Genomic DNA, 19,652 nt, shown 5'->3' with positions numbered 1-19,652 from the left:
CATTCATGTTCAAGCGAAGTTTTTAATGAGTAAGCTGACCGCTCATTCTCTGATCCCAGGCCTGAGATGAGTTTGTCTGCAGCAATGAGTCTTCTCTCCATAACCTCGGCCTCCTCCTGCAGAAGTTGCTTTTCTGTCATGGCAGCCTCATATTTGTTTCCAAGAGCTCCAAGCTCTTTCTGGATGGCACTGAGCTCATTCTGGATTCGCTCCAGCTCACGTTTGCTTTGGAAGAAATTCCTCTCCAGACGAGCTACCTTTAAATGTAATTTTGTGATTTAATTTCAGCTCATCTTCTTAAATGAGATCAAATAAAGTAAATAAATGTATGCATTTAAAGTCTCTATTATGTAAGCATATCATACCTTCTCTCGCTTAGGTTTAATGTCTCTGGCCACGTCACAGTAGCCCATGACTGCCTCCACAAACCTTAGCATGCCAGAACCAGCTTTACTGATGGCTTGCATTTCCTCCAAAGTGGTGTTGAGGTTCCTTAGGTAGGCTGGGTATACAATATGATAAGGTGGAGGCATAAGGAATTTCTATGAGAAGGTTTACGTTGAGGAGCTAGATACTTCATAAGTTGTTTTAAGGCACTGGGATCACAGAGGCCTTGTTTACACTGCAGGTCTTGATGCCCAATTCTAATTTGTTGCCTATATCAGATATTTTTGACTGTCTGTTTACACATTCTTTAAATTGTGACCCATATCCGATTCATGTGTTTACACTTGCCCCTGTCCACATTCCTCTCCTACGATGACACGAACGTTTCGTCGGGCCATCCGTCCCTTTGCAGATGTGCGTCGGGGTTTCTCTCGTCGTTAAACCGCGGAGATGTTGCTAATGCCTCAGAAAATCCGATCTGCCTGTTTACATGACAGTCGCACCGGCACATATCCGATTTATTTCCACATATGAATGAGGCCTGAAACCGATCTCGAAATATCCGAATGCATGCGTTTTTTTCCTGTTTACACTGTCATAGAACACATCCGATCTGTGTCACATATGAGCAAAAAATCGGAATTGGGTCACAGTTCACTGACAGTGTAAACGAGGCCAGAGAAGCATCAAGAAGATGAGTATATGGATGTTGGCTTACCCTTGACAGTCTTGACTTGACTGGCATTGATTGAGTCACAGTCCATCTCCATAAGCGAGCGCAGGAAGTTCCCCTCTGACATCATGCCCTTGGCTGACTTCCAGTTGATCTCTTTATGGCCCCGTATCACTAGGATGCACTCGCACACAACCTGCACCTGTTTGGGTGGCTTGGCGAAGGATCTACAATACCGCAAACAAGAGGGTGGAGGAGCGTCAATACTGTTCTTACACTGTTTGTCTTACATGAAGCTAGTGGCCTTCATGTACCAAAAGAGAGGCACTTTTTTGTGTTGTGTCCAGTGAAAATGATCCATAGCAAGTAAAAATTATTTTTGCAAATACATTTTACTTGCTGTGAACCAATTTCACTGGCACCACCACAAAAAATGTGAAAAACCTGTCACTTTCCTTATTTATATACATATTTTTCTAATTTTAATATCATAATTATTACATTTTTGAAAAAAAAAAAAAATTATTTATAATGCTATGTCCTCTGTAGTGGACACCAGGAATCAAGGTATAGGCAAAAACAATGGGATTTTTTTTCATTCATTTCGTGCATTGTTTTATAACATAAAGTCATATTTTGATTAGAAACTCCATAATATTCTCCTGAGATGTTGATTTATAAAATACAATTTGAAAATTAGTCAGATTTAAATCCAGGGTTTCCCCAGGTTTTATCACCCCAAATTTAAGACTTTTTTAAGACCTTTTTAAGACCACTTTAATGAAAATTAAGACCTAGGCCTACATCGCACCCATTATGCAGTCGTAAAACACCAGATCAAATCCCAATGACTATTACTAACAAATGTTTTAATTAAAAATACATTTATTATAAAAAAAAACTCATTCAACAACACACTGCAAAGTGATGTTTTTGGTAAATATCAAACATTCATAACAATAAACAGATAAACTAACTTTTCAAATAAAGGTATATTTTTAGTTCAGATTAACATTTGAGGGCAGCAATTGTATTCATAATGTCAAAATAAAACCGACGTAATGTTACTTGAAAGCATTATTGCCTACTATTCCTGCCAAACTTCCATGGTTGCAGTAAGTGTTACCACAGTAAATCCATGGTGAATGTTGCTGATCTGTGGACTTTGGCACAATGTCCATGGCACAATGTTTCTTCCTGGCTTCCACGTCAGCGCTGTTTGATCCGTTAATAACGGAGAAATGTGAATGTTTCTCACTAGATCTCACAGCGATGTTATTACTTCAGTGGCGAATTCAAAAGATTTATTTACTGGATCTCTTATTAGCGCTGTGTAACAGTGTCGCTTGATCAAGATCGCTCGCGCTGCACTGGTCCAAACTGATAAACGGTCCTTCAACCACACAATAACGAGTAGCCCAGTTTCGTTCCGCTTACATTACGTTTGCACATTTGATGTTGGACAATGTTGTGGTCGCGCCGGCGTCTCTTACATTATGAGCGCGCTTGCCACGCGCAACGCGCCTACATTTGAAATAATTAAATTTTGGTCGGCAGGAAAAATGGTCCAACGAACCGTTCGGTTTGAAAATGCATACACCAAACCGAACGACACTTCCCCATGATGTCTCTCCTCTCGACTGATTGATTAGAATGTTGATCCATTGCCGCCGGCGCGAAAACACAAACTACTGTTTGTGCATACTAGAAATTAGACGATCTCTGACGTTGTCACGGTGTGGGTTTTGTGTCTTGTTCCTTGTTAGTGTCTGTCATATTATTCCCTGCTTGTCATGTGATCCTGCCATGTGTCTTGTCATGCTCAGTTGTTCCCCGTTATGTTGATTAGTCTTCACAGGTGTTTCAGTTTACCACGCCCCCCTTGTTATCTTGTTAAGCTTGTATTCCCTGTGTATATATACCCTGTCTGTTTTAGTATGTGTCACGGAGTCCTTGTAAGATATCACACCACTTCTGTATTCTGTTCCTGCCTGTTCCTGTCTTTGTGTCTCATTGTTTGGATTGCTTGTTTGGATTATGACCCCTGCCTGGACTGGATTTTGAGTACGGATTTCCCCATTAAAATTCACTTACTGCATTTGGATCTACCTGTCTTCTGTTCGGTGTGGTTCGTGACAGAAGGACTCCGTCTCACACATAGATCCAGCGGTATGAGTTTTCATGACTATTCCTCAAACACTAAGAGGAAGAGGAGGCAGCTGAATGGGAATTCTCGAGCTGAAGAGGAGGAGCCGCGCATGACTTTATATGAATGTTTTGCGTTGGTTGCTCGTATCAGGGAGGAGAGCGCTGCCATCCCGGTTAATTCCGGGGAGAGAACAGCACCCAGTCACTCGCGGACACGAAGGAGGAAGACTTCCTCCATGCCAGTTCCGGGGGTCCTGAGTCCGGTGGTCCCTGTTCCGGTGGTCCCAGTTCCGGTGCCGGTGGTCCCAGTGCCGGTGGTCCCAGCGCCGGTGGTCCCAGTGGTCCCAGTGCCGGTGGTCCAGAGTCCGGTGGCTCCAAAACGCAGGAGGAGGAGAAAGGCTCCCTCCGTAACTGTTCACGTCACGTCTGCCCAGCCAGAGACTGTTCACGTCACGTCTGCCCAGCCAGAGACTGTTCACGTCACGTCTGCCCAGCCGGAGACTGTTCTCGTCGTGGCTGCCCAGCCAGAAACTGTTCACGTCATGCCTGCAGACCCTGTGTCCCTGGACAAGATGGCCGTACAACCGGTGCCTGTGTCTGAGCCGGTGATGTCTGTTCCTGAGCCCTCAGTGACCGCGACACTGGCCATTATGGCCACAGCCATGTGGTGTGTGTGGGCTACGCACACACTTGAGCCGGTGGTGTCTGTTCCTGAGCCGGAGCCAGTGTCTGTTCCTGAGCCGGAGCCAGTGTCTGTTCCTGAGCCGGAGCCAGTGTCTGTTCCTGAGCCGGAGCCAGTGTCTGTTCCTGAGCCGGAGCCAGTGTCTGTTCCTGAGCCGGAGCCAGTGTCTGTTCCTGAGCCGGAGCCAGTGTCTGTTCCTGAGCCGGAGCCAGTGTCTGTTCCTGAGCCGGAGCCAGTGTCTGTTCCTGAGCCGGAGCCAGTGCTTGTGTCTGTTTCTGTGTCTGTTTCTGAGCCGGGGGAGTCTGTTCCTGAGCCCTCAGTGACCGCGACACTGGCCATTATGGCCACAGCCATGTGGTGTGTGTGGGCTACGCACACACTTGGACCGGTGGTGTCTGTTCCTGAGCCGGAGCCGGAGCCAGTGTCTGTGTCTGTTCCAGTTCCTGAGCCGGAGCCAGTGTCTGTGTCTGTTCCAGTTCCTGAGCCGGAGTCTGTGTCTGTTCCTGAACCTGAGTCGGTGGGGCCAGTTCCAGTGCCAGTTCCGGTGGGGTCAGTTCCAGTGCCAGTTCCGGTGGTGCCAGTTCCAGTGCTTGAGCCGGTGGTGCCAGTTCCGGTGGTGCCAGTTCCGGTGGTGCCAGTTCCGGTGGTGCCAGTTCCGGTGGTGCCAGTTCCGGTGGTGCCAGTTCCAGTGGTGCCAGTTCCAGTGATGCCAGTTCCAGTGCCAGTTCCGGTGGTGCCAGTGCCAGTTCCGGTGGTGCCAGTGCCAGTGCCTGAGTCGATGGTGCCAGTTCCTGTTTCTGAGTCGGTGGTGCCAGTTCCAGTTCCTGAGCCGGTGGTGTCTGTTCCGGTGCCATGGCCCTGGCCGCCCGAGGGGTCGTCTCCGCCCTGGCCGCCCGAGGGGTCGTCTCCGCCCTGGCCGCCCGAGGGGTCGTCTCCGCCCTGGCCGCCCGAGGGGAAGTCTCCGCCCTGGCCGCCCGAGAGAAAGTCTCCGCCCTGGCCGCCCGATGGACAGTCTGCTCCGCCCTGGCCGCCCGAGGGGTCTTCACCGCCGTGGCCGCCCGAGGGAAAGTCTCCGCCCTGGCCGCCCGAGGGAAAGTCTCCGCCCTGGCCGCCCGAGGGAAAGTCTCCGCCCTGGCCGCCCGAGGGAAAGTCTCCACCCTGGCCGCCCGATGGACTGTCGTCCCCGTCCTGGCCGCCAGATGAGTTGTCACTCCCTGTCCCCGTTTCCCTCCATGGACCTGGCCCTCCATCCCTCCCCCTGATCCTCCACCACTCCACCTCCCGCCTGGATTTTTGTTTGGTCTGTCACGTCTTGTAGCGTCTGGTAGCCGCTCCGTAGAGGGGAGGTTATGTCACGGTGTGGGTTTTGTGTCTTGTTCCTTGTTAGTGTCTGTCATATTATTCCCTGCTTGTCATGTGATCCTGCCATGTGTCTTGTCATGCTCAGTTGTTCCCCGTTATGTTGATTAGTCTTCACAGGTGTTTCAGTTTACCACGCCCCCCTTGTTATCTTGTTAAGCTTGTATTCCCTGTGTATATATACCCTGTCTGTTTTAGTATGTGTCACGGAGTCCTTGTAAGATATCACACCACTTCTGTATTCGTTCCTGCCTGTTCCTGTTTTTGTGTCTCATTGTTTGGATTGCTTGTTTGGATTATGACCCCTGCCTGGACTGGATTGAGTACGGATTTCCCCATTAAAATTCACTTACTGCATTTGGATCTACCTGTCTTCTGTTCGGTGTGGTTCGTGACAGACGTACGCTAAACCCTGTTGAATTTTCACGTTGTTTTTTCCCCCATTTCACCATGCGTTTGCAGCCAGGTTGACTTTGAATAAATAGGCTAGTATAATGAAATTTAAGACCTTCATTTAAAAAATTAAGACTTGGACAACGGAATTTAAGACTTTTTAAGGCCTTAATTTAGGAACATGCCATTTAAGACCTTTTTAAGACTTTTAAGACCCCGCGGCTACCCTGAAATCTGATCATGTTTAAATATGATCATATTTCCATAAGAGTGCTACATTTGATCACTAAATTAATGTCAGTAATTTTTAAAGACAAAGGACAAAAGTCTATTCCTGGGTCCCAGAAGGATATAATAATTATAATATTTCATATACAAATGTTATATATATATATATATATATATATATATATTTTTTTTTTTTTTTTAAATCTGCCCAGCAACAGAAAAAAATATTTATTGAGTCCTGCATATGATTCACAAGAGTCAAAATGTAATGTTTTTGCATTGATTTTGTCTAGAAGCACAGTGGTCGTCACCTGATTTCTGTGACATCAGATTTGTCCAGGTCTTGCAGGGCCATTCGAGCGGCTTCTAAAGCAGGAAGAGCCTCAGCTAGAGAGCTCTCAGCATCCTTCTTCTCCACCACTATCACTTTATTCTGCTCCTCTATCTCTGTAGCCTTCTCCTCCGCCAGGGCTTTCTTCTCCTCCGCTGAAAGAGAGAGTTTACAATCTATTTCGATCCTATCCATGTGGAACATCCTTTCTTTTCACACTTTTTACATTACCGTATTTGAATAAATATGTGACATATCAACACATCTGTAACATGTAAACCAACTTGATGTATATTACCCTTAGTTTTACTGCAGAAATGTTTGTATGTGATGTTGTACTAACCAACAGCAGTATTAGAGCAGATCTCTTCAAGAAGGATCTCACAGGCTGCAGTCTTCTCTGCCAGCACCACTTTCTGCTCAGCTAGTTTGGTGTTGAGCTCTGCTAGTTGCCCACTCGCCTCCTTCAGCTTATCCAAACCCCCTTCTAGACGTTTATATTGTGCTGGAAAATGCATACAGATCACTGTTATTCTAGGATTACATAAATACTATTATATTTTTATTCATATTTTGAATTAGCATTTATTTTTTTGTATTTACAGTTTTCATTTTAGTTTTTTAGATCTACAAATGTTCCCAAACAGCTCAAGAGAAATTTGCTCTTACCCAGTATGTATTTATTTTGGTCCTCCAGTAGGTTGGAGTAGGTGCTAATAAAGTCCAGGTAGTTTTTAGGGGTGACGTAGTTACTGCGGCGTAGTGTCTGCAGGAACAGTTTACTATACTCGCCTACAGAACCATGCACCATACACACATGAGCAATCACCGCCTCTGAATGACACTCTGGGATCATTGGACTCTCGCCTGAAATGAGACACGATACATAAACCAGCATGAATGGGTGTGCATTATTTCAATATATGCATGCACAGGGTTAGTAAACAATAATTTATAAACTGCGCTGAAATCTCTAGTTAACGCATACCTAAGAAGGACTTGGCCACTGCGTGTAGAGCTTGAAGAGGCCATGGGGAGAACCAGTCGATGTTTGTATTATTAACCAATCCTAATGCACAAAAACACACACATAAAGAAATCAAGGAAGCAGGAGTAAGATCAAATAAATACATTTCTGATGCATTGCTCAAAGACCTGGGAAATTCCTGCAACGTGTTCTGAGGGTGTCACCAACAGGCGACATGGCCAGCACTATGTGCAAGTTGTTGGCACTCTTGTTGACAAAGTATTGCCACACGCTCTCTTTCGACGGACCAGAGCCCGTTTTCATAGCTTCGTCTCGCAGCTGGTTTAGGACTGATTCCTTTTCGTCATCAGGGAACAGTGCTGGAACCATCCCTGACAACACAAAAAAACTGCTGCTAGCATCTCTTTTTAATACAGTCCATAAAACTGACATAATTTGTTCATGTTTACATGTCATACAAGGAATTTAAACTAAATAGATTAATTTAAAAAAGTGTGTTACCTTATTAGACTTCATTAAGTCAGTTGTTTTAAATACCTGATGTAAGCATGTTGTTGATGAGCTCCAGAAAACCTTCCTCAGCCACATGGGCATCAGTGAACAGGAAGACCATTTTCTTGTTCTCTATACCCAATTTAAGGTACAGAGTTTTCAGATCCTCACGAAAGTTAGTCTCTGAGTACCCTCTACTAAGCACAATTTCAAACACCTACAAACAAACAGCATAAATTCATTCTTACTATTACTAAATTGCTAATTTAGAAAGTAAATGAAGGGGATATATAAAATATATAAAAGTAGAAAAAATACAGGAAATATTACATATAGAATATGAAAAACAATGAATTACCTCATAACCTGCGGTGAAGGCAGCCAGCTTTGTAAGAGATTGTTTCCCTGAACCACCTACGCCAACCAGCAATGCATGACTACGGTCCATTCTGATGATGCGATGAATGACAGTCAGGTGTTCAAGAGCATCATCAAACAGCACCAAGTTCATTCTGGTCTTATTTTCATTATACTCCTCCAGGATCTCCTATAGGTGTAAAAGAAAAGAAAAAACGAGTAAAATAATAAAAGCTTCACACTGCCAAGCTTGTTCGTTTTCAGATATACCGATGGATTTCTGCTTTGGAAAAGGCATTTCCAGGTAATGCATGAATTGGAAAAAAATGTATAGCTCGAGTGCAATGCATGCTTTGGATAAAATCATCTGCCAAGCACATGGGTGTAAATGTAAATGGAACATTAAGACATCTATGTACCTGAAACAGAGCTTTGGATGCATCATAGTCCAGTATATCCTCGTAAACTCTTGGCTCAGACTTTAGAGCTGTTCTGTAATCTCCAAACAGAATGGGGTCTCTCATGGCTGAATCGAGGTCTGATTTGAAGTGCTCTTCAATCAGATTCTTTACATGCCCCTGGACCTGTAGAGAGCGAAGCCAGAGCATGGGACAACAAGCGTGTAGTTTAAAATGTAGACAATTGCGGGTGTTTGTAACTTGGAAGCAAGCATACCATGATTTTGTCAGTTTCATTGATAAGTCTGTCATGGAAGACCCTTAAGCATTCATTCCTCCATACACGTACAAACTGGGTGACTGTACAGAACCTGGAGTTAAATGAGAGCAAAACACACACTTATTATTAAAATAAACATTAGTGGAGGATAGTGGTATAGAGTACTGCATATGGCATAGAGTGGTGGTTCTCAACCTTTTTGATTATATCACAATATAATATAGCCCTCTTTATAATATAATATGAACAGAAATTCAACTATATCTATTAACTATAATATATTATGAACAGAAATTAGGAATGTCAATAGGTCAATTATTAAACCACAATTCATTTTGTAATTCCAGATACTTGAAGAACTGTGTGTTGAAAAAAGATTTTTATTTTTATTTTTAAGTTAGATTGTTTCAATATATTAATAATATGTTAATTTAAATGATTTTAAGTCATCCTGCAGACCCCTTGGAAGTTTGCTAAAACCCCTAGTGGGCCCAGGCCTCCTGGTTCAGAACCACTGGTACAGAGTTCTTGAGTATTGCAAACATCAAACTAAAAATAATTTTCTATTCTTTCTAATTCATCTGAAAGATGAAACTCCTAACCTTTCAGGATTGGTCATTGTCAAGCCATTGTAGACTCTGGAGAGATCTCGCAAGTTAAAGATGTAGTGGAACTTGGAAGGTGTTGGCGGTAGATCCTTAATTATGGTTTTGTACAACTCCAGAGTACAAAAGGTCAACTTGTCACAGATGTTTTGAATGCATTCCTCAAAGGGCTTTAAAATACAAGAGCAATCATTCTGATTAATGTCAATCATTCATTTCATGAATAAACTAGGGCTGGCAAAAATACTAGGTAACACTTTATTTCAAAGTGATGTAGTTACACATTACTACATTTACTTACTATAGTAATAACAGTAAATTAGGCATAATTACAACTAACCCTAAACCAAACCCTAACCCTAATCGTAACTCTATAGTAAGTACTTGTAGTTAATACATATTTCTCAGTACTTATTTGAGTAAGTAAAATGTAACTATGTCACCTTAAAATAAAGTGTAACCAAATACTAATACAATGATCCAAAGTGTCAACAAAATACGAGTGAAAAAATAATCGCAATATATTGATATATGATTGTGTCATCACAGGCCTAAAATAGAGAATTTAATATGAAAACACGAAAGCAAATGGCATTTGTTCTGATATGGGCAGTTGAATTATTTCTCGCACCTTGGTGTGTCCTTTAAGTATGGAAGAGTAGATGAGGTGCAGGGACTCTTCCTCCGGGAAGGGGATGTTGAACACACTGAAAAGAGAGATGAATCGAGGGTCCACCTCATTCCTACCGCCCCCTGCCTTCCCCATGGCTGCAATGAAGCCCAAGTCCTTTATGAGTTTATAGTTAAGTTCCTTTCCTCTGTCATACATGCCACCCCTGTCCAACAGAAGCTTTAGAAGAGCTATAGGCTGCTGGGTGCCATATTCATCCACCTGAGATCAAACAAATGACAATCCATGAAGAGCCGTGAGGTGAAGGTTCAGTCTCGGATATGACCTATAAATCCATTCTTACCCTTGGCATGTTGAGGTCATCCATAAAGACAAGGAGCCTTTTGCCCATTGGAGGACCATACGTGTCTTTGGTTCTCTTTTCAACACTTGCCTCCAGAGTCCTCTGCAGGTCCATAGATGTTGTTCTCGACGAGAAATTGATGGTCATCATTATCTGGGTAAAAGGTGCATATTGTTATCCTGTGTGTGAAGTCCAACTGGACTGCATTCATTTATAGGTTTAAATTTACAGAAGCAGCTTCACCAATATTCACAGCGATGGACTTACAGTTGTATCTGTTTTGAGATTACTCAGGAAGTTCTGTATGGTGGCTGTTTTAGAGGTGCCAGACTCTCCAACCAGCACCACTGGCCTTTTCACCTTCACCATCTGTTCCAACAGCCAGTTAGCACGAGTGGTGTCCACTGTCGGGACTGATGGAGAGCAACGGATAAAATAAGCTTTTATTGAAGCATACCGTACTGAATAAAAACAACAAGATTAGTAGAGGAAAGGAAACGGTTGGAGAGGAAGAAACAGCAATACAAAGAAGGAGCAAAGAGAAGAAATAAGCTGCTTTACCAAGGATGTCGATGAATTTCATATCAGGGCTATGAATGTATTTTGATACCATGGAGCTCCAGGGAACCCACTTCTTTCGGGTTCCATCAAAATGAAAATCATAGAGAGTTGGCAAGTAAACTGCAAAATTAAACAAACAAATAAAATATAAAATAATTAAAAAAAATTGACAATGACGAAGGATTTTGATTAATAATAATTTAATTTAATAAAAAAGATATACTTTTATGAGAACAAAATCATAATATATCTTGTTTTTGTGACAGTTGCCCTTTCATAGAAAAATATGAACCATAGGAACCATATGAACCATATGGCTGATCTTGTATATGGAGTTACACAATATATATGTTGTTTGTCGTTTTGATAAAAAATAATGTACAGTATACCGTTTCATGAGCACTTTGAAATAGTTATATTTTCTTCATTCACTGCCAATACCAGGTATTGCAATAAGTTAATTTTGGACGCTGCTTCCACCTCACCTGGAATTTGTCCAGGGCCAGCAAGCACTTTTTCATCATGAACATTGTTCAGAGAGGACAACTTTTTGATAAAATCGTCAAACTTCTGTCTGCCATTTTCCAGGAGACAAGCCCCCAGCGAACAGTAGAGTGCCTCCAGAAAATAACACTCCAGCTCCTCAGTAATAAAGTCCTCGTTCTCCAGCAGCGAATCTAGCACCACAGTCAACTGCGTCACCTACAGGAAAAAAGAAGTTTGTGCTACATGCTACAGAGATTATTTGCACTCTAGTGTTGTTCAGGTCTCTACTGACTCACTCACCATGTTTAAATCCGTCTGTGGGATCACAGTCTTCAGTTTCTCAGTCAGTTTACCATCAACCATACCATCCACTATCATATCAATGGCACTTGGTACATATTTTTCAAACAGTTTGTGGAGTTCTGTCTTTTCCTGTTGACAGAGCAAAGGCATGTTGAAAATATAATCTTATCAGTGTCAGAACAAGATGATTTTTTTTATTTTTTTTTGCTATTATCAGTAGCGTTTTGTTAGAGAATTTGTCAGGCTGATGTGTAAAATAAAACTGATCTGCTTACAGTGTAAAAATAAATAAAATTTTGTTCAAATGTATGCTCCCACACACAGATCTTATTCTAATATCTTAAAACTGCTTTAAAAATAAATAACGATAATATATTTTTCCAATATATTTAATTTAATTTAAATTAATTTGGCCACAAATAATGCTTGTTATGGCTGTCGACTTCCTTTGACATGTAAAAAAAAAAAAGGAAGTTTGCTTGATGAACCGAAAATTTTTAGGATAAGTTAACCACAAAGTAGAAATACACTTACTTTGGAAGCTCTGCTGTTGACCCATTTTTCCCAGAAGGGAGCGTAGCGAAGGTTTTTGGGGTCCACAAACACCATTCCACAGCGCGAAACGGTAGCAGGGGAGGCATACTGCAGATCTCCAACCTAAAATACATCACTTTTGTTTGCAAGTCTACAACAGTTACACTGAATTCCAGTCCTTTGACAAAATGAAGGGGTTGCATGATACCTCAAAGAGCAGAGCACAGTGGTTTTGTAGACGAATTCTCTCTCCATTAGCCAGCGTGAGAAGCCTGTTATCATCCATAACTGAATTCATGTTCTCCACCCATAGAGCGTCTACATCTCCATCGAAGAGGATGTACCTGTAAAGCAAACACAAATTCATTCTGTTCAGTTTCATGCCTTTGATATAAAATAGATGTAGAAGAATTTTTACGCCATGATTTCACCTCCTTTCTTTTTTGTCTGTAGGTTTATTGATGTCACGGAATATGTTAGACAGAATCCCATCAGTCCAATCTCGTGTGACCGGGTCCAGGATCCCATATAGCTCAATCACACTCATCGCTTTAGGGTTCAGGCTGTACATTTTGGTCAGCAGGCCCAACCTACAAGATACAATTTAACACTTATGTGTATTTGCCTGCGAGAACAATTTGTTTTATGAACATGTAGCAGAATTTCTAGACATTCTGTATAAACAAATTGTTGTGATGCAGTTACGAGCCATTGTATGAATATACTGTCATTTATGAGTAGACAAAGACCTGGTCTGTGATTGGCAGAGTGTGTTGATCACCACAGATTTCCCTCCTCCTGTTGGTCCAACCACCATAGTTGTGTGTCTTGTCATCATGGTCTCATACATTTGCACCACTTTGTCCACCTGCATTCACAAATTAGTCATGAATCATTATGCCTAATAATTACAATCCTTTTAAAATGAGTTATGAAGGGAAGAATCACCTGGCTGGACAGTATAATATACTTATTCTCCTGCAGGGTGCCCTCTACAGCGTCATTAAAGCTGGGGTAACGTACACGTGGGCAGTCGAGCCCCGGGAACAGATCTGAGATGAGGCCCAAAAACAGAGGAACATCCTCAAATACAAACTTGGGGAGGTTCATGTCTCTCAGAGCCCTCATCAAAACCACATCCTAATAGGGGTAAAGAAATGAGAAAGAGAAAAAAAAAAAGAAAAGAAAATATGAGTACATTTGTAATGGCAGCTCATTAAGGTGTGTTTGAAGATGATGCAGAGAGATCAATACCTCACTGAGATCAGGTGAACCTCTCTTCAGCTCCCCTGCCATTACTAACACAGACTTCAGTGCTCTAAGCCCAAAGTCATAGTGTGACTGTTTAGACAGCTGCTCCCGTGCTAGTTTGTACAGCACTGTCATCTTCTTTGCCAAAACCTGCGAGCAAACAATTTATGCAATTTTTGATTTGTATTTTGTTTGCCTATTCACACAAGGCTCTCTGAGGATTATTGTTTAATGTTCATGTGAAACTTTTCGATTAAAAACAATTAAATTGTATAATTTATTCTCTTTTTAGTCTGATCCATTTAATCTACCTACAGCCCAGTCCTTATTTTCCCCACCTTAGCCAAAAGGAAGCCTTCAGAGAAGAGCATGATCTCACAGATCTGCTGCAGGTCAGGCACGATGACCACCACTGGTCTGAATAAAGTTTTCACTGACTCAGGAAGTTCTGTGCGGCCAGCATAACCAGGGTTCATCGTGATGAAGATCCCAATGCGGTTATCTAGACTGATTTCTTGACCTTCAAACTAAACAACACAAAAAACAAAAGACACTCAGAGCCTAAAATATTTACAACAACCATCTTTCAGTATTTGACTATCAGAGTGACTCTGGAATAAAATTACAGTTACAAACTCACTTGAAACCTCTTGAGGTCCAGCATGAGAGCGTTTCGGATTGTTTGGATCTGGGATGAGATGACAGACAGCACTGAGGCGTCAATGCGGTTGAACTCGTCAAAACAGCCCCAGGCACCACACTGAGCTAAACCAGAAAGGATTTTACCCACAGCCTAAAGGACAGGAAAAACAAAATCTAAATTAATAACATACACTTATACATATACAAAATTTGAGGCTTTTTTAAAAAAAGATTTAAAAAACAGGGATGTGTTAAATTGACCAAAAGTGACGTGAAGACATCTATAATATTACAACAGATTTCACATTTCAAATAAAAGCTGTTCTTCATAGTTTTTTTTTTTTTTACCTACACATTCTTTGGTTTCCACAAAAATATTAAAACTTTTCTTTTTTAACTGTAATAATACTTAATGCATATTAAAATGATTTCATGTGACACTGAAACAACATTTTGAACAGTAGTGTTTATCATATTGAAATACATCATCTTAATAATTTTGTTGAACTAAACATGTCACCATGCAAACCAATAATCTTTCAGTAGAGTTTTAAGTCTGCAGTCTCTTACCATGAAGTCCATGCCCTCTCCACAGTTGGTGACCACACACAAAAGCCCCAAAGCTTTTGCCAGATCTTTAGTGGATTCAGTTTTCCCGGTACCCGCAGGCCCGGCTGGTGCTCCACCCAGGAACATAGACAAGGCCTGAGAGCATCATACAATATATTAATAAGACGTGTACAAACAAAACAGGCCATTTTGGCAAGGACAGCTGGGTAAATCGAATACCTGGGTAAGTGTGAGATAGATGCGGTCAGTCAGGGGAGTAATGACCAGCCGGCCGTTCAACCCCATGTACTCGTAGCCGTAAGAGAACTGAGCACTGCACTGCCGCACAAACAGCTCATCGGGCTCTTTAACCCAGTAGAATCTCAATTGACTCTCCCATTCAAACTCACGGGCATCTGTAATACTGCCCACAGAAAAAGTGCGCGTTAGGACGGAAAATTCAACCAATTCTCAACGTTTCGACCTCTTTTGAGGTGACAGTTTTCATATCTTACCTATCTCTGACAAAAGCATCCACAATGTCCCTAGCATGGACATCAATGATGAGGACAGTATTGATTTTCCGTCTGTCATTCTTATTTAAAGGTTGAGTGATGCGCCTCACCAAGTCATTGATCTGCTGGTGCATTTTCTTTGCATACTGTTTCAACGCCTGCTTTTCGCCTTGATACATCCTTTTGAAGACGTCTTCCACCTCCCAGGTCCACCACACTTGGTTTGCTGCCAGCACCACCATGCCCTGGTAGTCAAGCATCCAGTCCACCCTAATGGAAATGCAGACAACCATATTATTAAATTCTCATAAATTCTAATTGGACAGAAAAGTTCAATGAGATTCTAGTAGATGAGATGGGAGTCTAGTAATGTCCTCACCTAGTCTTTTGGTGACCGTAGAAGTAAATAGCCTCTTTGGTGATAAGTCTGTTGGTTCTCCTCATCTCCAGCAGCACTTCAGTCATCCAGTCCTCCACACGGCCCTCTGCAGGGACAGGTTGTTTGAGCTCCATCACCTCCCCCTCGGCAGACACCAGTGCCCTTGCCACCATCTCTCCATTCATTCCCGTATCAAAACGCAAAGCTGCAATGTTGTCATACATCTGTCGATGAGGAAAAACAAGATGATTAATTCATTTATGGTCTGTTGTGCACCTGTTATTTTTGAACCAGAATTCAGTTCATTTGAATGATTTTAATATAAGGGTGAGGAAAGCTTATACAGTAAAGCAGAGGTTTTCAAACTGAGATTCAGGGAGGGACCCCCACAAGGAAGTGGTAGCGGGTCCGTGGAAAAGTTTCAAGAAAAGCAATGTAAAAAATATAAACATAAACAAATAATACAAAAAGATTAAACAAATAACTAAATAAACAAATACATTTGCAAATAAAATAAACGTATTAAATACATTTTGATTTATAAAATTAAATAACTAACTAAATAAAAACATTTCATTAAAATAAATAACATTTTGATTTAAATAATACATATAACAGTACAGTACTACAGAGAATAGAAAACACATTAATAATATTAATTCTTCCACAGAATACTTCCTTTATACTTAAAAAAGGAAATATATAACAGCCTTTTAAATTTTAGGATGGAGCAGAGTACGAGTAGCCTAATAAAAGCAGGTTTTATTGCACATGAAACTTGTTAAGCTCATTTGACTAGCCAAATTCTACTTGTTCTATCCATATGGTTTATAAAATGTAAACATGCATGTGAATCATTCACAATAAGATCAATAACATGCATTTAGAAAACAGAATTCAGAAAACAAAAAACTTTAATTTCATCCTTTTTTCAGCACGCAAAATTACCTTGATCATGTGCTCCTGCACACAAGTAGGCTCACTGCTCCCCAAAATACTGAGCAGCTCATCGTCAGAAATGAAAAAAAAGCGTGGGAAAGCATTTCGCTTGGAATCGAGGTAATCATTCAGACTCTTTTGACACCTCTCTAAACCATCGCTTAGGTTCTGCAGGTCAGCCAGACGATTTGGAACCAGACAGCATCTCTTAATTCCAGGGTCCTTCTCTGTGTCGGTCATTATCTGGTGATATCCATCAGAGGATAAGGGATTTACATTCTTCACAAAAAACACATTTTCAAATTAGTTGTTGGTGCAGAACTCACCTTTCTGAACATTTTGTCAATATTTTCGAATTTTTTGGCTTCCTCGGGTAGCTGTGAGCTAATGTCACCTCCAATGAAGATGCTTTCCAGGTACATCCATTTTTGCTGCACTAACATCCATACCTACACATTAGAGAATAATAGCAAAAAAATGTGAACATGAGCCAGTGTGGTTTTCAAGTCGTTGATTGTTGATATTGTTGGTTTCCAATGACCTCAATAATCTCACTAATGAGTGATAGATTCTTCTCCCACTGCTGCACGGTGGCCAGGAAGGGACCTACAAAGTGGCTGCCTGCCATACTCTGCAGGTTCATGGCATCATCATCCAAGTGCTGGAGAATCTCATCCACAACACCAAGAATGAAACCATGCTCCTGTGTGCCTTTTAAGAACCGCTGCACACTGAACTTCATATTTTCCCATGTTTCCTCCACTTCTTTTACTCCCTGCAAAAATGCACACAAACACACTCTGTAATCTAATATCACAATCATTTAAGGAAACTTACGAATCTCAATAAACAGTTCAAATCAGTTTTCTTGGGATTTTTCATCATCAACATCATTTACTCATGCTCTTCAAAATCTGTATGCATTTCTTTCTTCTGTGAAACATAGAAGACATTTTGTAGAATGTTGGCAACCAAACAGTTTAAGTTTTCATTGACTATTATAGTATGGACAAAAATACAATGGAAGCCAATGTGAACCGAAACTGTTTGGTTACCAACATTCTTCTTTCTATACTACTTTGTGTTCCACAGAAGTCAGAAAGGCGTGCAGGTTTGGAAAGACATAAGTAATTGATTGCAGGATGTTCATTTTTGGGTGAACTTTCCCTTTAACTCTAATGCTGGATTTCAAACCATTACTATTATAAGAAGTGTAGTTGAATTTCATTTTTGGTGAGATTTCTAACCGTCTCGATGCCAAGCTCCTTTACAGCTGAGGTGACGATATCACTGATGACGTTCCCATACTTGTGCAGTTCCATGGAGAACATGTTCTCCAGAGTGAAGGTGTTTGGGTTCATCTCAAAGATAGAGCCTGTCCTCTCCATTAGGCCCTTCCAGTGCCTGCAGCCAACCAAGTGAGCACTTGAGTCTCATGTTGCATAAAGTATATCCAAATAGCTAGTGACCTTAGATTAAGCTACCTTTTTGAAGATCACACTATTTAGCCCTTAATCATATTTGCTAGCTGTGTCTAAAGGCAGAGATATATTACTTTAAGTTAAAACATTATAAAACAAAATCTTAAAAGCATTTACCTGTCTCTGAGGGCCTTATTTTTTAGGTCCAAAAGGAGAGGGAGTGACTCTTTGAATTCTTTCATGCGGCCCTCCAGGAAGAAAGATACAGGAAGAGCTCTCACATCCTTCGGCAGCTTCCGCAAACTCTTGATAAGTGCTTCTATACCGTCCTGAAGGACCTTTATGTCCAGATTTACCCAAAGGGTCTGTGACCACTCTGTCTTAGCTACCTGAGGAATATACACACACCTGTGTCACAACTGTTCAGAAAATGTGACCAACATAATAATAAGTAAAGGTATATGTAAGAATTGACATTCTAACTTTCTGGCTCTTATAAATCTCATAGATCTGTCTCAGGCCCCTCATCTCCTTCTGTACATTGAGAAGCTCTGGGTACATAGTGATTGGCAGGTTGAACAATTTCTCAGCTTTAGCCAGTTCCTGACGTCTTGCCTCTACCCTAGCCAACTCCGTTTCATAGGTATCCATGATCTCTAAACCTATAGGAGTACACATAAACAATGGTGATATAATACCAGGTGGGTAAGATAAAAAAAAATCAGGATAGAGTCCTAGTGCTCTTGCCTTTCTCTAGATCATCTCCCACTGCTCCAGGACCATGCATGTTGAAGCTCTCTGCAAATATGGAGATCTCCTGTTTATACTCCTCAATCTGATTCAGAGTGATCTGAGAGAGAGAGAGAGAGAGAGAGAGAGAGAGAGAGAGAGAGAGAGAGAGAGAGAGAGAGAGAGAGAGAGAGAGAGAGAGAGAGAGAGAGAGAGAGAGAGAGAGAGAGAGAGAGAGAGAATTGAAAGTGAATTCAGTGAATTAAAACATTAAGAAATCATAGATCAGGGGCCAGTTGCATAAACATAGTTGCTAAGTTAAGACTTTTAAAATTTTTCGAATTCAAATTTGACCAATCTATCCTTTTATGTTACTGACTTAAAAATGTTATGACCAGTCTTGTAAGACTAGTCTAAGCAGTGTGTGCAACTGGCACGCAACAAGCAAATTAAGCCTTACTGGTAAATGATTGGTACTACCTCTGCAAAAGTCTTCTTTACTTTTCTCAAACCGCAGTCAACCCGTCTAGACTCTTTAAAAAGTTCACTCCATAGATTGGAGATGTTTGCAGACAGTTGCACCTCCTCCTCTGAAGTCTTCAGAACAAGAGTTGTAAAGCAGATAATAATCAAAGGAATGACCACAAAACGTTTTAGTGCATATTCAATATTTGACATGTACACTAACAATAGTTCAGGTTAAGTACACATTTTATCATCTTTCATTATAACAAATTGGTTTAGAGTAATTGGTTTAAACAAGTACTGTTGCTCTACTGTCTGATACACTCAGGTCTACTCACCTCCACATTGTACATGCTCAGAGTTCTGTATCTCTCTTGAACATCATTGATTCTCATCTCCACTAAGAGAGACATATCTCTAATGTCTGTGATGGTGCCCAGAACAAATTTCAGGTCCTCCAAGGTATTGGGGTTCCTCTTCAAATTATCTGACAATTTCTGTTCACAGTAAACGCATTCTATAAGTACAGACTGTCTCAAAATCTCAACATTTCACTTACATGATTCTTAGATGAAGATAACAT

General features: G+C 41.3%; 1 protein-coding gene across 1 annotated transcript in view; it reads right to left on the bottom strand.

Annotated features, from left to right (window-relative positions):
- dnah10 (dynein axonemal heavy chain 10) overlaps positions 1-19,652 on the bottom strand; it is a 44,978-nt gene that overhangs the window by 14,656 nt on the left and 10,670 nt on the right. Inside the window, exons 21-60 of the mRNA XM_081364743.1 lie at positions 19,408-19,566; positions 19,085-19,201; positions 18,623-18,725; positions 18,359-18,537; positions 18,053-18,264; positions 17,702-17,858; positions 16,996-17,229; positions 16,781-16,903; positions 16,464-16,697; positions 15,516-15,739; positions 15,137-15,406; positions 14,862-15,045; positions 14,643-14,777; positions 14,071-14,223; positions 13,769-13,957; positions 13,434-13,580; positions 13,128-13,319; positions 12,929-13,047; positions 12,611-12,769; positions 12,388-12,523; positions 12,180-12,302; positions 11,643-11,774; positions 11,342-11,558; positions 10,857-10,976; positions 10,563-10,708; positions 10,296-10,448; positions 9,953-10,213; positions 9,319-9,491; positions 8,714-8,807; positions 8,458-8,622; positions 8,040-8,228; positions 7,727-7,898; positions 7,357-7,560; positions 7,190-7,270; positions 6,871-7,068; positions 6,545-6,706; positions 6,182-6,356; positions 1,106-1,287; positions 366-502; positions 40-257 (exon numbers count right to left, since the gene is read on the bottom strand). Of these exons, the coding sequence (XP_081220869.1) occupies positions 40-257; positions 366-502; positions 1,106-1,287; positions 6,182-6,356; positions 6,545-6,706; positions 6,871-7,068; positions 7,190-7,270; positions 7,357-7,560; positions 7,727-7,898; positions 8,040-8,228; positions 8,458-8,622; positions 8,714-8,807; positions 9,319-9,491; positions 9,953-10,213; positions 10,296-10,448; positions 10,563-10,708; positions 10,857-10,976; positions 11,342-11,558; positions 11,643-11,774; positions 12,180-12,302; positions 12,388-12,523; positions 12,611-12,769; positions 12,929-13,047; positions 13,128-13,319; positions 13,434-13,580; positions 13,769-13,957; positions 14,071-14,223; positions 14,643-14,777; positions 14,862-15,045; positions 15,137-15,406; positions 15,516-15,739; positions 16,464-16,697; positions 16,781-16,903; positions 16,996-17,229; positions 17,702-17,858; positions 18,053-18,264; positions 18,359-18,537; positions 18,623-18,725; positions 19,085-19,201; positions 19,408-19,566 (6,728 nt within the window). The remainder of the gene's footprint in view (positions 1-39; positions 258-365; positions 503-1,105; positions 1,288-6,181; positions 6,357-6,544; positions 6,707-6,870; positions 7,069-7,189; positions 7,271-7,356; positions 7,561-7,726; positions 7,899-8,039; positions 8,229-8,457; positions 8,623-8,713; positions 8,808-9,318; positions 9,492-9,952; positions 10,214-10,295; positions 10,449-10,562; positions 10,709-10,856; positions 10,977-11,341; positions 11,559-11,642; positions 11,775-12,179; positions 12,303-12,387; positions 12,524-12,610; positions 12,770-12,928; positions 13,048-13,127; positions 13,320-13,433; positions 13,581-13,768; positions 13,958-14,070; positions 14,224-14,642; positions 14,778-14,861; positions 15,046-15,136; positions 15,407-15,515; positions 15,740-16,463; positions 16,698-16,780; positions 16,904-16,995; positions 17,230-17,701; positions 17,859-18,052; positions 18,265-18,358; positions 18,538-18,622; positions 18,726-19,084; positions 19,202-19,407; positions 19,567-19,652) is intronic.

This window comes from Scardinius erythrophthalmus (assembly GCF_964197995.2).
Source record: "Scardinius erythrophthalmus genome assembly, chromosome: 5".
Lineage (NCBI taxonomy): Eukaryota > Metazoa > Chordata > Actinopteri > Cypriniformes > Leuciscidae > Scardinius > Scardinius erythrophthalmus.
Note: the sequence above shows the minus strand (reverse complement) of the source record. Positions and strands in the feature narration are given on the sequence as shown.